This window comes from Coenobita brevimanus, unplaced genomic scaffold (assembly GCF_032717465.1).
Source record: "Coenobita brevimanus isolate Jiangsu-jjx unplaced genomic scaffold, ASM3271746v2 jjx.HiC_scaffold_2619, whole genome shotgun sequence".
Lineage (NCBI taxonomy): Eukaryota > Metazoa > Arthropoda > Malacostraca > Decapoda > Coenobitidae > Coenobita > Coenobita brevimanus.
The window spans coordinates 6,401-21,049 of NW_027643565.1; the positions used below are offsets into that span (position 1 = coordinate 6,401).

The following is a 14,649-nucleotide window of genomic DNA, read 5'->3' on the forward strand; positions in this document are numbered from 1 at the left end:
GGATGAGGAAGAAATGGAAAATGTGAATGCATTTAAGTACTTGGGTCGTGTAATGAGTAAGGATGGAAGTTTATAGAGTGAAGTGCTTGAAAGAGTACAACAAGGAAGAAAGGTTGCTGGTTCTTTGAAAGCAGTGATAAGAAACAGGGAAGTGAGCATGAAAGTGAAAAAGTTACTGCATGACAGTATTGATACCAACTCTATTGTATGGAAGTGAAGCTTGGACCTTGTTGGAGGGACACGAAGTAAAGAGTGAGAGCAGTGGAAATGGGTTATTTGAGAGGAGCATGTGAAGTCACACGAAGAGACAGACTAACAAATAAGGAAGTGAAGGAGCATTGTGGTGTGGATGTGGGTGTGATAGGAAGCACTAGGAGAAGCACATTGAGGTGGTTTGGCCATGTGAAGAGGATGGAGAGCGAGAAACTGATGAGGAGAGTGTATGTGAGTGAGGTGGAGGGGGGGGCAGGGAGGGGGAGGCCAAGGATGAGATGGCGGGATAGAGAAGGAGGTACCGTATATGAGAGAGGCGGGTGTGAGCTGGGTGCAGAGTAGTGAAATGGCGTTGGACAGGGCGACATGGAAGTGAATTGTTTGTGACCACCCCTTATGGGATTACGGTGTTTGGCAATAGATAGATAAATAGATAGAAAATGCCAATCTCAGTCACATAGGCCTAATGGTTACCACAAAATCTACCTTTAAATATTATAATAGTTACCCATCGCATCTGAACGAAATAGGAAAGTTTTGCCATACAGCGGAATCTAGGGGTGAATGTGGGGAAGAGTAAAGTGATGGTCTTTGGGAGAGGTGAAGTTGGTGAATGTGCAGCGAGGTTGGATGGTGAGGAATTGGAAAATGTGAGTACGTTTAGGTACTTGGGTAGTGTGATGAGTAAGGATGGAGGTTTGGAGGGTGAGGTGCTTGAAGGGGTACAGCAGGGAGGAAAGGTTGCTGGTTCTTTGAAAGCAGTGATAAGAAACAGGGAAGTGAGCATGGAAATGAAAGAGTTGCTACATGACAGTGTTGTGATACCAAGTCTGACGTACGGAAGTGAAGCCTGGACATTGTTGGAAGGACGCAAGTCAAGAGTGAGAGCAGTGGAAATGAGTTGTTTGAGGGGAGCCTGTGGAGTCACGTGGAGAGACGGGCTGATGAATAAGGATGTGGAGGAGCGTTGTGGTGTGGATGTGGATGTGATAGGAAGCGTTATGAGGAACACACTGAGGTGGTTTGGCCATGTGGAGAGGATGGAGGGTGAGAGACTGACAAAGAGAGTGTGTGTGAGTGGGGTGGAGGGGGGAAGAGGGAGGGGGGGGCCGAGGATGAGATGGAGGGATGGGGTGGAGAGGTATATGGGAGAGGGGGGTGTGAGTTGGGAGCGGGGCAGTGAAGTGGCGGGGGACGGAGCGACTTGGAGGCGATTTGTTTGTGGCCACCCCGAACGGGATTGAGGCGTCTGGCAATAGATAGATAGATAGATTAACCTTACAAAAATCACCCAAATCAGTGTGATACATGTGCCCAGCCGTGAAACAAGCTGTATGAGTGTGCATAAAAAGGGGGAAAAAAAATACCTACGCATGCAAGATAAAAATATATCAATTCACTGCATAATTAAATCATTGAATAAGACAAACATTTATTCATATACTGAAATGTATAAGTGAAGAAAAAACATTATGATAATATACTGCAAATAAATGAAGTAACTGAACAAAACAAAAAAAATCTACTACCATTTCCTGAACCAGAATAAATATGCGTATTTCACACCTCCAACCCTGGGTGGTTGTGTAAAAATATTAGGTTCTGCATGTAAATAATTATGGTAGACGGGGGCACCCATCACCCACCCACTTTGTGTGTAGGTACTCTGTTTTTAGGGTAGCTCTGCATTGAATGGCAAGCCAAATGATTTCCCATAAACCAGGAAAGCATTTACAATGCTGGGTGGTAACGTTTTAACCAACCAATACTTGTTCCTTACATGACAACAAGTGGATTGGTGAAGCGTTAGTGCCCCTCTCTGGGAAACAACCAACTAAAAATACAAACAAGAAACCTCAGGCCAGGACTGACCAAAAGGTGACGACAAAGGACCGAACAAAGGACATGTAGCTACTTGGAATGTAAGGGGTGCAGATGACAACATGAAAGAAAGATTGTCCGGGTGCTTGAGAGTGCGAAAGTGGATGTATATGGAGTAGCTGAAACTAAATGGTGAGGTGCGTGTTTGAGAGAATGAGAGTATGGATGGGGTATATGCGTGGGAGTAGGTGAGAATGAGAGGGCAAAAGAAAGAGTGTGTATTGTTGTGAGTAGCAGATGGAAGGAGAATATGAGAGAGTATGGATCAGTTGGCTCAAGAATTGTGTGGGTAAAATTGAAAGTTGGACTACAAATGTGGACGATTGTGTGCGTGTATGCGCCAATGCAAAATAGTGCAAGCAGTGTGAGAGGAGAGTTCTGGACAAATGTGGAAGCCTGCATGGAAAAATTTTGAAAGGAATGAGTGTTTTTGAGTGGAGATATGAATGGAAAAGTAGGGGATGTGAAGGTGGATGGAGTAGTTGGTGAGTGGGGTGTGCCTGCAGAGATGGATGAGAATGGCAGTGCTCTAGAGGACATTTGTGCCGGTAGGGGGTTGGTGATAACCAATACCCTCTTCAGGCGCAAAATGATCCATAGGTATACATGGTGAGTGATGAGAAGGGTGGGTGGGAAACTGAATGAACGGAAGGCAATAATTGATAATAGGTGTGTGGATGACAGGATGAGGTGTGTAATGGATGCAAGAGTATATAGAGGTTGGGAGAGTGGACTTTCTGGCCACCACTTGATGGTGGTCAGAATCAGTGTCCAAGTGAAATGGAGAAATAGAAGAAGGGAAGGACAGGAGGAAGTAGTTCATACAAGGAGGGTGGAAAGGTTACAAGAGGATGGAAAAAGGGCAGAATATAAGAGGGAAGTGGAGGAGTGATTGGGTAAATATGGATTGGAGCAGATGGGGGACTTGGAAGGGGTATGCAAGATTGTCAGAGAAAAAATCTGTGCAGCATGTGAGGTGGTGTGTGGGGTGAAGAGAAGACGAAACAGGGTGCAGGGAACAGCATGGTGGAATGAAGAGGTGAGACAGGCTATGGCACAAAAGAAGAAAGCATATAGTGAGTGGATGAGAAGCAGAGGTGTGGAGGAAGTTGAGAAACGGAAGAGAGGGTTATATGTAGAGAAGAAGAGAGAGATGAAAAGATTAGTAAGAGAGAGTAAAAGAGAGTGGATGAGGAATTTGGAAGGAATTTGAGTGTAAAATGGAGGGAATGTAAGAAAATGTTCTGGAAAGAGGTAAAGAGAGATAGGCAGGGTGCCAGAGCAGTTAGCTGGAGGGTAAAAGATATAAATGGTAGATTGCTAGTGGAGAAGGGAGAAAAAGTGAGCAGATGGAGAGAACACTTTAAGGAATTGTTAAACATAGAGAATGAAAGTAATACAAGTGTATGTGGCAGGGGAATGGCTGGGAGACAGAGGGATGTGAGAAGAGAGGAAGAAATCAGTAAGACAGATGTTGTGGAATCAATGAAGAAAGTTAAAATAGGGAAAGCCCCGGGAATTGATGGAGTGTGGTGAAATGCTGAAGCATGGGGAAGAGGAAGCACTAGAATGGATGTTGAAGATGTGCAGATTGGCCTGGGAGGAAGGTAAAGTCCCAGAGGATTGGAAGTCTGGTATAATTATTCCCCTGTACAAAGGAAAAAGGGAAAAAGAAGTGTGTGGTAACCATAGGGGCATTTCTCTTCTTAGTGTAATAGGAAAAATATATGGTAGGATACTTAGTGTCAGGGTAAGGGAAATAACAGAGGAAATAGTTGGAGAAGAACAAGGAGGTTTTAGGAAGGGAGGATGTTTTGTAGATCAGATACCTGGTATTCATTCTTAGATCTTTAGTGGAAAAGTTTCTAGAGAAGGGAACGAAGTTGTATGCAGCCTTCATGGATTTGGAGAAAGCATATGACAGGGTGGATAGACAAGGATTTTGGAAAGTTTAAGAGTATATGGAGTAGATGGGAAGTTGTTGAATGCTGTGACGAGTATGTACAAGGGTGTAAGGCTGCAGTGCATGTGGATAGTGAACTGAGTTAATTCTTCTATTTGAATGATGGATTGAAACAGGGATGTGTCATGTCTCCATGGTTGTTCAAATTGTATATGGATGGGGTTATAAAAGAGATACAAGGTAGGGCAGTGGATATTGGAGCATCCCTAATGAAAGAGGGCAGTGTTTGGTAACTCCCTATACTGTTGTTTGCAGATGATACTGTGTTGTTAAGTGAAGATGAAGGGGAGCTGCAAGGCTTGGTGGATAAGTTTGGGAGAGTGTGTAGGAATTGGAATCTGAAGGTGAATGTAGGGAAGAGTAAAGTTATGGCCTTCGAGAGAAGTGAAGTCAGTGGATGCTCAGTGAGGTTGGATGAGGAGGAAATGGAAAATGTGAGTGCATTTAAGTACTTGGGTAGTGTGATAAGTAAGGATGGAAGTTTAGATGGTGAAGTGCTTGAAAGGGTACAACAAGGAAGAAAGGTTGTTTGTTCCTTGAAAGCAATGATAAGAAACAGGGAAGTGAGGTTGGAAGTGAAAAAGCTACTACATGACGTTATTGTGATACCAACTCTAATGTATGAAAGTGAAGCTTGGACCTTGTTAGAGGGACAGATGTCAAAAGTGAGAGCAATGGAAATTAGTTATTTGAGAGGAGCATGTGGAGTCACAAGGAGAGACAGAATGACAAATGAGGAAGTGAAGGAGCGTTTTGGTGTGGATGTGAGAGGAAGCTTTAAGAGAAACACGTTGAGGTGGTTTGGCCATGTGGAGAGGATGGAGAGTGAGAGACTGACAAGGAGAGTGTATGTGAATGAGGTGGAGGGGGGAAGAGGGAGGGGGAGGCCAAGGAAGAGATGGAGGGATGGAGTGGAGATGTATGTGAGAGAGGGGGGTGTGAGCTGGGGGCAGGGCAGCGGAATGGCGGAGGACAGGGCGACATGGAGGCGATTTGTTTGTGGCCACCCCTTACGGGATTAGAGCATCTGGCAATAGATAGATAGATGTAAGTAGTACAATAAAATACTTTATGTTTTATATAAAACGCTGAAAAACCTTTCCTGATATGTGTAAATGGTCGATTTGCTGGAATAATAAAAAAAATTGTAAGTTCCAGGTACCATACAATATCAAAAGTTTTCTGTCGAAAATGATGGAAAATGGGTAGATTATACAAAGAAACTATTATTCTTTGGCTAATATCCTTACATAAATAACTAATTACAGATATAATACACATTCTGTTGCATAAAACATGTCATGAGTAATAGCTCGTAAGTCACTGTTGCAATGGCGTGGTGTTTGGCTTGCTTGGTAGCCTGGTGCCGCAGTGTGTCATTATGAAGAGAGGGTGGGTAAGGAGGAGGAGGGGGTGTGTGGGGACATCAGTAAGGAAACAAAGCCTGCCTACACACACCAACCATGGAGTAGGGATGGTTTGGGGGTCATTTGGGTGGGAGGTGACAGTCAGACGAGGAACCAATGGGGCAGAGGGAGATGGAGTGGTAGTGAGGGGGCCCTGGGAGGTGGAGGGGAGTGGGGGACCTAAATAGGGAGGGAATATGCCTGCTGCACATCCCCACAATGGTATAGAGAAGGTATGGGGGAGATTTGGGGATCCAATAGGACAGAGGGAGATGGAGAGATGGCCAAGGGGGGAGGGGACCCTCCCACCACATCTAGGGGGACCAGTCATGCCAGACACCGCCAGATATTGTTGTTCCCATTTGGTAGCTTCCATTTACGTCCTCAGAAAGGCATGGCTACCTCTCCCAAGGTTTTTGTGCTTGTACCAAATTGATGTGGATCAGAGTGAACGTACCTTGTCTAAAACACGTCAGTCGATGATGAACCGTCTTTAGGGGTTAATCCCTGGCAAGCAGTGGGCAAGTTCCACCACCTGGACTGCTCCCTCGTCAACTGGCTGTACAGAACCTGGTGGCGGCAGATAAAGGCGAGGGAGGATGAGCCACCAAGCATGTATGATGAGCCACCTGATGCCATGCCTTAAGCAGCCCATTAATCAAGTCCTTAACATTGTACCAATGCCAAAACAATACCACTGTGAAGATAGACTGAGGGACTGTGGGGTTGTGCTGCAAATTTTCATTCTCTTCCTGGCCTTCATCGTCGTCATCATCATTGGTGTTGCCACCAACAGCCCCCTGTTGCTACTCCTTACCACACGCAGGCCTCTCCACCACTACCATTGTGTCCTGAAGCACAGCCATCTCAGGAGCATCATCTGTCACAGCCATGATGAACCGTTGATACATTAGCTGCTGGTAGATGAGTTTGGTGTTTGCTATTACCTCTTAGTCAAGGGGCTGGAGAAGGGAGGTGGTGTTTGGTGGCAAAAACAACACCTTGATTCCAGGGTGACGAGACATAAAGTGTCGTGGGTGACATGGAGCATTATCCATCAATGGGAGCACCTTGAAGGGGACGCCCTCCTTCCAACGATGCTCTTTAGCCTCATAGACAATAAATCAGATGGTACTCAATGACGAGGGAGGTTGTAGCCCAAGCTCTGACTTGCTGCCGCCAGTACACCCCTGACTGGCTCATATTCCGTAAGTTCCTGAAGGCGTGCAGTTTCCTGGCCTTGTGGATGACAATGGGCCTCTTTTTAAAGAGTCCCTGTGGCATTTGTGCACAAAACGACTGTGTACCATGACTGGCTAGGCTCACGTCCCTTAGTCTGCTTTTGCTGACGGGAGATGTACGTCAGCTTGGGGAGCATTTTCCATTGCAGGGCTGTCTCCTCCATGTTGAATATCATCAAGCTGTTGTAACTACCCTCATTCACAACAGCCTACAGAAACTCAGGGAAATCTTAGGCTGCTGCTGTATCAGCCAACGCCCTCTTGCCAGTCAGATGCACATTTCTGATCCCTTTCCTTTGAAGAAAACTTGCAAACCACCCATAACTGGCAGAGAAGGGCTCCTCAGAGGTGGTACCAAGTTGTCTACAAGCAACTCTGAAATATTCTGACCATTGCAAGCAGTGTTGTTCCATCATTTGTGATGTATCTTGCGTACCATTTTATGAACATCTACAAACACCGTCCTGTCCAGATAAGAGCCTCGTTACAGCATCTTACATGCCATCATTAGGTTCTGATCCACAGGCACAAACACACTTCAAAATTTTTTCTTTGTTGCCATAGACAGTGCGTATTGTCGTCCGTTGAGTCTGTAATGGTGGGCAACTTTGGCTTTCATCTCTCCGCCGTCAGTCCTCCTCATTACATCTAACTTCTGGGTGTAAAGTAACATTGGCCTCTTCTTTTTCCCAGTCCTTGAAGAAGTTTTAGGCTTATGAGGGTTATGTTTGGCTATGGTAACACTGGGCAGGCAGAAGGAAGCTTAGGTGGGAAAAAAAAAGAATCCTATAATAAACCACACCAGAACCACACACTGTCAACAGAGGGGAGGCAATGCACTAAGTTGGGTGTGTGCTAGAGGTCACACACTTCATGTTTGATGCAGGAGGCAGGTGCTGTGACTGGCTTAGAGTAAGTGCTGTGCTTGAATATGATTGGTTTATTAATTGCCATGCTTGATTAATGCCCAACTAGATGTGTGGGCTTGAGGTAATGGTGGAGCATAGTAGTGTACACAAGGCATTGGAAAAGCTTCACTCATGAGGCAGCATTTGTAATACAGTATCATGTAATTTCCCCAAGTTCCTGATATTGCAAACTGTTGCAAGATGTTGCCGTGTATTATGAACCCACTGTTTAGGATTGCACGAGTTAGGAGATTCCACTGTATATGCACTGTCCTAAGACAAACCACAGATATAGTAAATGCAGCCTGGTCACAGGTAAAGTTATCATTCCCGGTCATAGTGACACAACTGCGGGTTACCAAATGTATGATGCCTTACAGCCGTTTTCTCAATCGCCTAAGCACCCGAATCGGGCATCCGCTCCCGAGCCTCGAACGCCAGCACCCGATAACTGAGATTGGTTTTCTCAGTCAATGAATTTCTCGGGTGCGAGCGCCTGAGCCTCGGAACCTAGCGCCTGAGTGACCAGCACTGAGTTGGCAATACTGACCAGGCCCCCCTGTGGTAGTTAGCAGTACTTTACTACCAAATAGTGGCCAATCACATTTAATTTTGCATAAATATAGGTATATTATATTTTGGGTAGTTTTTTGCATGGCCAACATCATTTTAAAAGTGTGCTTTGAATGATTGGTCAGCAAGAGGAGCCAAGGTCATTTACTTACGGAACATTTACCCACATTACCAATGGTTTAAGGTATCTTAATTAAGGCAGGAAACATGATTTGGTATTGTTTTAAGCGTATATCTGAATGTACAATAGTTACATATTACTTTTTCCAACCACCTGCAGTGGTGACTTGCAGCCAAGGCAGATGATGGTGCTGGTTTGTTGACGATAGCTAGTATTATTGTATCTGCACCATACTTTTGTAAAACATTTGAGAGAGTACAAATTTTTAACAACTCTGCACCAAAACATCGAAATAATATGTACTGACGTTACCCAGTACATACCACACGTATTTTCATATATTATTTTTAAAAATAAACATAAATTTTACAGTAGCCTGCCCAGCTCGGACGGTGTACCCTGCCCGATTAACAGTCGGGTGCTTCCACCCGATTGTTCCAATAATGGCCGTGTCACAGGCCTCGGAAACGCCACTGTGAAAACCAAATCGTTCTCGGGAGCTAGCAGACGACCTCGTGTGTGCAGTCCGAGGCGACTGAGAAAACGGCGGTTAATGACCATGACTCCTAGCATATACAGCACCACCTCGTAGGATAGCTCCAGGCAAATTGTGGCTGAGTTGGCAGTGCTACCTAAGAATCGCGATTTTCATACAGTTCTGCCATATGTGCAACAAAATCATTTGCTAAAACTAGGCAGTATATGAAGGGATGTTCTGACTTGGCTTTTCAAAATAGTGCATATCTTTGCATCAGCTTCATTTTCCTGTACTATATTGGTCCTTGGAAGTTGTGTTAAACTGATGAATATTAATACCTATAGTGTTAACTCTATTGTCTCTTCAGTGATTATATTTTGATTCTATTTTCCTACAGGTAATGTCAGCTGGAGCAAAAGGTGTCAAGTCTGTAACGCTTGAGCTGGGAGGAAAGTCACCCATTATTATCTTCGAAGATTCCAACATGAAAAATGCCATCAAAGCCACACTGATGGCTAATTTTTTATCACAAGGCCAGGTATATCTTTATTTCAGTAAAAAAAATTGTAGATACCAGGTAGACTTGGTGCTATACTGTAGACCTTCAATTTGCACAGCTAATGTTTCCAGGAATTTTACCGTGCAAATAAAAACTTGCAAATTTTGCCATTGAAACCCATGTTATATGGCTGATTGGTATTGGTAATGGTATGGTTAAATTGCAAAATTATCCCAAAGTTCCCCTTTTGCCTCTTTTTTTTTTTTTTTTGCCCCATTCAGGTCATACCTGTCATTGACTGTAGGATACACACAACCTCAGGGAACATCAGTGGGTGTAAAAAAGAGTTCATTATAGCGTTCCAATCCTCTGGGACTCTGCCTTCCTCCCAGGTCAATTTGCACATCTTGCATATCCAATCCACCATTATCTATACCTTGTGCTTCAGCATTGCACCACACACTCCATCAGTTCTTGGGTCATTGCCCATTTTGACTTTCGCCATTGCTTCTGCTACTTCCATCATACTGATCTCTACCTTCTTTCTCACTCCCGCTTCCTCCCAGCAGTTTCCTAGCCACTTATACTCACACTACTTTCATGCTCTACGTTTAATAATTCCTTAAAGTATTCTCTCCATCTGCTCACGTTTTCTCCCTTCTCCACTAGCAGTCTACCATTTTCATCTTTTACTCCTATACCACCTTGTCTATCACCCTGTCAAACTCTCTTTACCTCCTTCCAGAACATTTTCATACATTTCCTCCACTTTACACTCAAATTCTTCCAAATTCCTCACCCATTCTCCTGTTACTCTCTCTTCTTCTCTGCATATAACTCTCAACTCCGTCTCTCAACTTCCTCCATGCCTCTGCCTCCCATCCACTCACTCTATGCCTTCTTCTTTTGCACCACAGCTTGTCTCACTTCTTCATTCCACCATGGTGTTCCATGCACCCTTTTTCATCTTTTCTCCATCTCACACACCACCTTAAGTGCTGCACAGATTTTTTCTGTGAATATCTTGAACACACCTTCCACCCCTGCCATCTGGTCCAGATCATATTTACCCAATCGCTCCTCCACTTCTCTTTTGTATTGTGCCTTCTTTTCCATCCTCTTGCAACGTTTCTACCCACTTTGTACAGACTACTTCCTCCTTCCTTTCTCTGTTTCTGTTTATTCATCGCATTTATACCTTTACATTCACCATGACCAAGTGGTATTCAGAAAGTCCATTCCAACAACCTCTGTATACTCTCGCATCCAGTGCATAATTTCATTCTCTCATCCACGCACACATAATTAGTCATTGCCATCTGTTCATTTACTTTACCACCCATCCTTCTCATCACTCACCATGTATACCAGTGGATCAGTTTGTGCCTAAAAAGGGTATTGGCTGTCACGAACCCCATCCCCACACAAATGTCCACAAGAGCACTACCATTCTCATCCAGGTATACCCCACTCACCAACTACTCCATCGATCTTCACAGTCCTTACTTTTCCTTTCATATCTCCTATAAAAAACTCTCTCTCATTCCTCTCAGACTTTTCCATGCCTGTTTCCACATTTGCCCAGAACTCTTGTTTCACAGTTCGCATGGTCTTCCGTTGGCACATATACACATACAATCGTCCACGCTTGTATTCCTTCTTTCATACACATACAATCGTCCACGCTTGTATTCCTTCTTTCAATCTTACCCACACAATCCTCGATCCAACTGATCCATACTCTCCTACACTTTCCGTCCATCTCATGCACACAGCAATACATATATCCTCCTGTGCCCTTTTATTTTCACCTTCTCTCTTACATATGCCCAATCCATATTCCCTCCTCTCACACTCACATCTCGCCATTTGGTCTCAGTCATTCCACATATGTCTACTTTTGCATCCTCAAACACCTGGACAGTCTCTCTCTCTTTCACCTGATCATTCTCACCCATCAGATTCCACGTTGAAATCAGCACCATGTCCACTATACAGTCCTTGGTCATTACCTGTTGGTCAGTCCAGGTCAGAGGCACTTTTTTGTCATTTTAGTTACTGTAGTTGCTTTCCGGGAAGGGGCACTGACCGTCCCGCCAACCCACTTGTTTACATGTAGGGTACATGTATTGGTTGGTTATAAAGTTACCACCCAACATGTTAAATGATTTTCTGTCTTACAGGATATTTGGCTTGTCACTCAGTGTGAAGTCAGTCTAGAGTAGAGTAGTGCTACACTGATTGGATGGATGATAGGTGATGAAACATGGGTGTACAGCTATGATGCTGAAACAAAAGGGCATATCGTTGCAGTGGGTTGGAACATCGTCACTGTGACCCCCTCCCCAAAGTCAGTGACTCCAGTGTGAAGGTTATGTTTATAGTGCATTTTTATTGGAAGAACATTGCTCATCATGAGTTTTCCATGCAGTTAGATGGTCAATAAAAACTTTTACTTGGACATCCTGAAGTGTTTAAGGGAGGCAATGCAAAGGAAGAGACCTGGGGTTTGGACAAACAAAACCTGGATGCTCACCATGACAGTGCATCTGTTCGTGCATTGCTCCATATCCATGACTTTCGGTGATACACAAGACTGTCGTACCCCCAGCTGCCCAACTCTCTGGATTTGGTCCCCGCTGATGTTTATTTGTTTCCAAAGTTGAAATCCACCATGAAAATTCACCAAAGAGGTTGAAGAAAATTTGTCTAGTGGAGGGACAGGTTGACAAATGAAGAAGTGAAGGAACATAATGGGGTAGATGTGGATGTGGTTGAGAAGATTAGGAGAAATACATTGAGGTGGTTTGGACATGTGGAGAGAATGGAGAATGAAAGACTGACTAAGAGGGTGTATGTAGGTGAGGTGGAGGGAGGGAGAGGGAGGGGTAGACCGAGGATGAGGTGGAGGGATGGAGTTGAGAGGTATATGAGGGAGGGAGGGGGTGAGTTGGGGGGAAGGTAGTCAAATGGTGGGTGACAGAGTGACTTGGAGGCGTTTTGTCTGCGGCCACCCTTTGCGGGATTAGGGCGTCAGGCTATAGATAGATAGATAGATAGACTAAACACATGTTCACTCAAGTGTGTGTACCTCAGTGACTAAGTGATGTAGCATGACGTGGCTAGTGTTTGACTAAACCCCAGTGTACAGTAGTCGGTATACAGCGCTCCCATCGAGATCACACTACACTAGTTAGGGGGTGCGCTATTTGAAATGTTCGATTTCTTTTTGGACAGACCTCATATATAGTGATGCTGATAAGAATGGAACCGTGGTGGTACAATGTACAAGTAATGTCACAGTTATCCTTTGTCACAGTGTCTAGCCCAGTGCAATGTTCGATGCATTTTGCTCGGCTCTGTTAAAATACTATCTGGTGAAGTTTCGTATTATCTGACTCAGAAACAGGAAGCAATTGGTGATACTGTCCATTTTTCAACAGTGATTTGTATCATCCTTTAGACTCGGGACCCAGTTGGCACGCAGGCAAACCCTGCAGCTCACCAGCCAATCACAATGCGTTGCAGGAGCAGCCCACCCAGTGCACCAAGCCCACTGTCGCTCTCTCGTCCTCTTCCATGGATGCCATATGGCGAGGACATATCTTTGCTTTGTGCATTTGTGACCCATGTGATGGCTTACCCCCCTAGTGTTGTGACTTAGCCTGTGGTCCCTTGTGCCTTGCTAGTTACCGTAGTGGTGTGACTTCCCTTGCGAACCTCAGTGCTCCGTTCCCTAATTCTCTGACAACTGTATAGTGAGGAGTATATGTGTGTATCTATCATCCATCGATGCCATCACTATGAGAATACAGTATGATTATGATATATATTCTGTTACTCTACTATATGTACTGGATCAGTACTGTATTGTATTGTATGCATCATTTTAATCTTTTACTCATGGGTAATTTTGTTGGAAAGATTTTAAGATAGAGGGTTGAGATGGATAGCTTAGGGTAGTGACACATTATCTGGCTCAACACCTAATGGACATCTGATTGGGGGTACCAGCGCAATATCCGGTGTTTTGCGTTATTTGGCATGGAGATGGGCTGAATTACGACGGATCCTTGAGAAATTACTGTATGGATAAATATAGAGAAGTGGTAAGGAAAAGAAGTGGATAAGGTGGATCCAGGCTACAAGTTCATGTTAAAAAGGAAAAAAAAAAAAGAATAAGGCAATCATGTATTACCCCTTTTGGGCTCTCGTGGACACAAGTATTAAAGAGCCTAGCCTTCATTGTCCACACAGTTACCAGTAAGCGATAGAGGTATCTGTACCCTCCTGGGTTCAAAGCAGAAACTTGGGCACATACCCATTGTGGGACAAGTACACATCCAATTGACTCACTGCAGATCCAAGTGGTAGGAGACCATTGGACAGTATAAAGAGGGAATAAGAGGTGTGCAGAAGGACCATCAGAAAAAGAAGGAAATAGCACATGAATAATGTAGTGAAAGAAACATGAATGGAAATTGCAGTAGATATAGAAACTGTTGAAAAAAGATGTATATTCTATCTATTCTATCTATCTATTGCCAGACGCCTCAATCCCGTTTGGGGTGGCCACAAACAAATCGCCTCCAAGTCGCCCTGTCCCCCGCCATTTCCCTACCCTGCTCCCAACTCACACCCCCCTCTCTCATATACCTCTCCACCCCATCCCTCCATCTCATCCTCGGTCTCCCCCTCCCTCTTCCACCCTCCACCTCACTCACATACACTCTCTTCGTCAGTCTTTCACCCTCCATCCTCTCCACATGGCCAAACCACCTCAGTGTGTTCCTCACAACGCTTCCTATCACATCCACATCAACACCACAACGCTCCTTTATATCCTCATTCGTCAGCCTGTCTCTCCACGTCACTCCACAGGCTCCTCTTAAATAATGCTAACAAATGAAATAGGATAAGGGACAGTTGGAATGACTGTTTCATAGTGTATCTAATTGCGTTTTCTTATATTCAGATATGGGGACTCCTTTACACTCAGATGTTTACAAATTATTCTCAGAATAGTTTCATTGCTGTGATTACACATTATTTATGTGTAGCTGATGGAAGTAATTTTTTTCAGTGGTTGGTTATAGATCCATCCATCCATCCACCCATGATCCAATCCTACGTTGCCCGATTAGGAGCGTAGGAGCCCGGGGCTAGGCAAGTGGGTCCTGACATTTAAGATGAGAGTGACCAGCCTCATTCATCCCTGAGTGGCATGAAATGAGCAATAAACACCAACCACCCCTTAGATATAAACCTTCACTGGCTCAGTCCAATTGGAGCACCTTAATTACCCACTAAATCACCAGGTGCCAAAATTTGGTTATGTGGTTACCACCCAGAATAGTAAATGGTTT

The 14,649-nt window shown here is 44.4% G+C and overlaps 1 protein-coding gene across 1 annotated transcript in view; it reads left to right on the plus strand.

Moving 5' to 3' along the window:
* The first annotated feature begins 6,601 nt into the window (after nucleotides 1–6,601).
* Nucleotides 6,602–14,649, plus strand: part of LOC145389928 (4-trimethylaminobutyraldehyde dehydrogenase-like) — a 37,518-nt gene continuing 29,470 nt past the window's right edge. Inside the window, exons 1-2 of the mRNA XM_080265040.1 lie at nucleotides 6,602–6,766; nucleotides 9,182–9,322. Coding sequence (XP_080121166.1) covers nucleotides 6,602–6,766; nucleotides 9,182–9,322 — 306 coding nt within the window. The remainder of the gene's footprint in view (nucleotides 6,767–9,181; nucleotides 9,323–14,649) is intronic.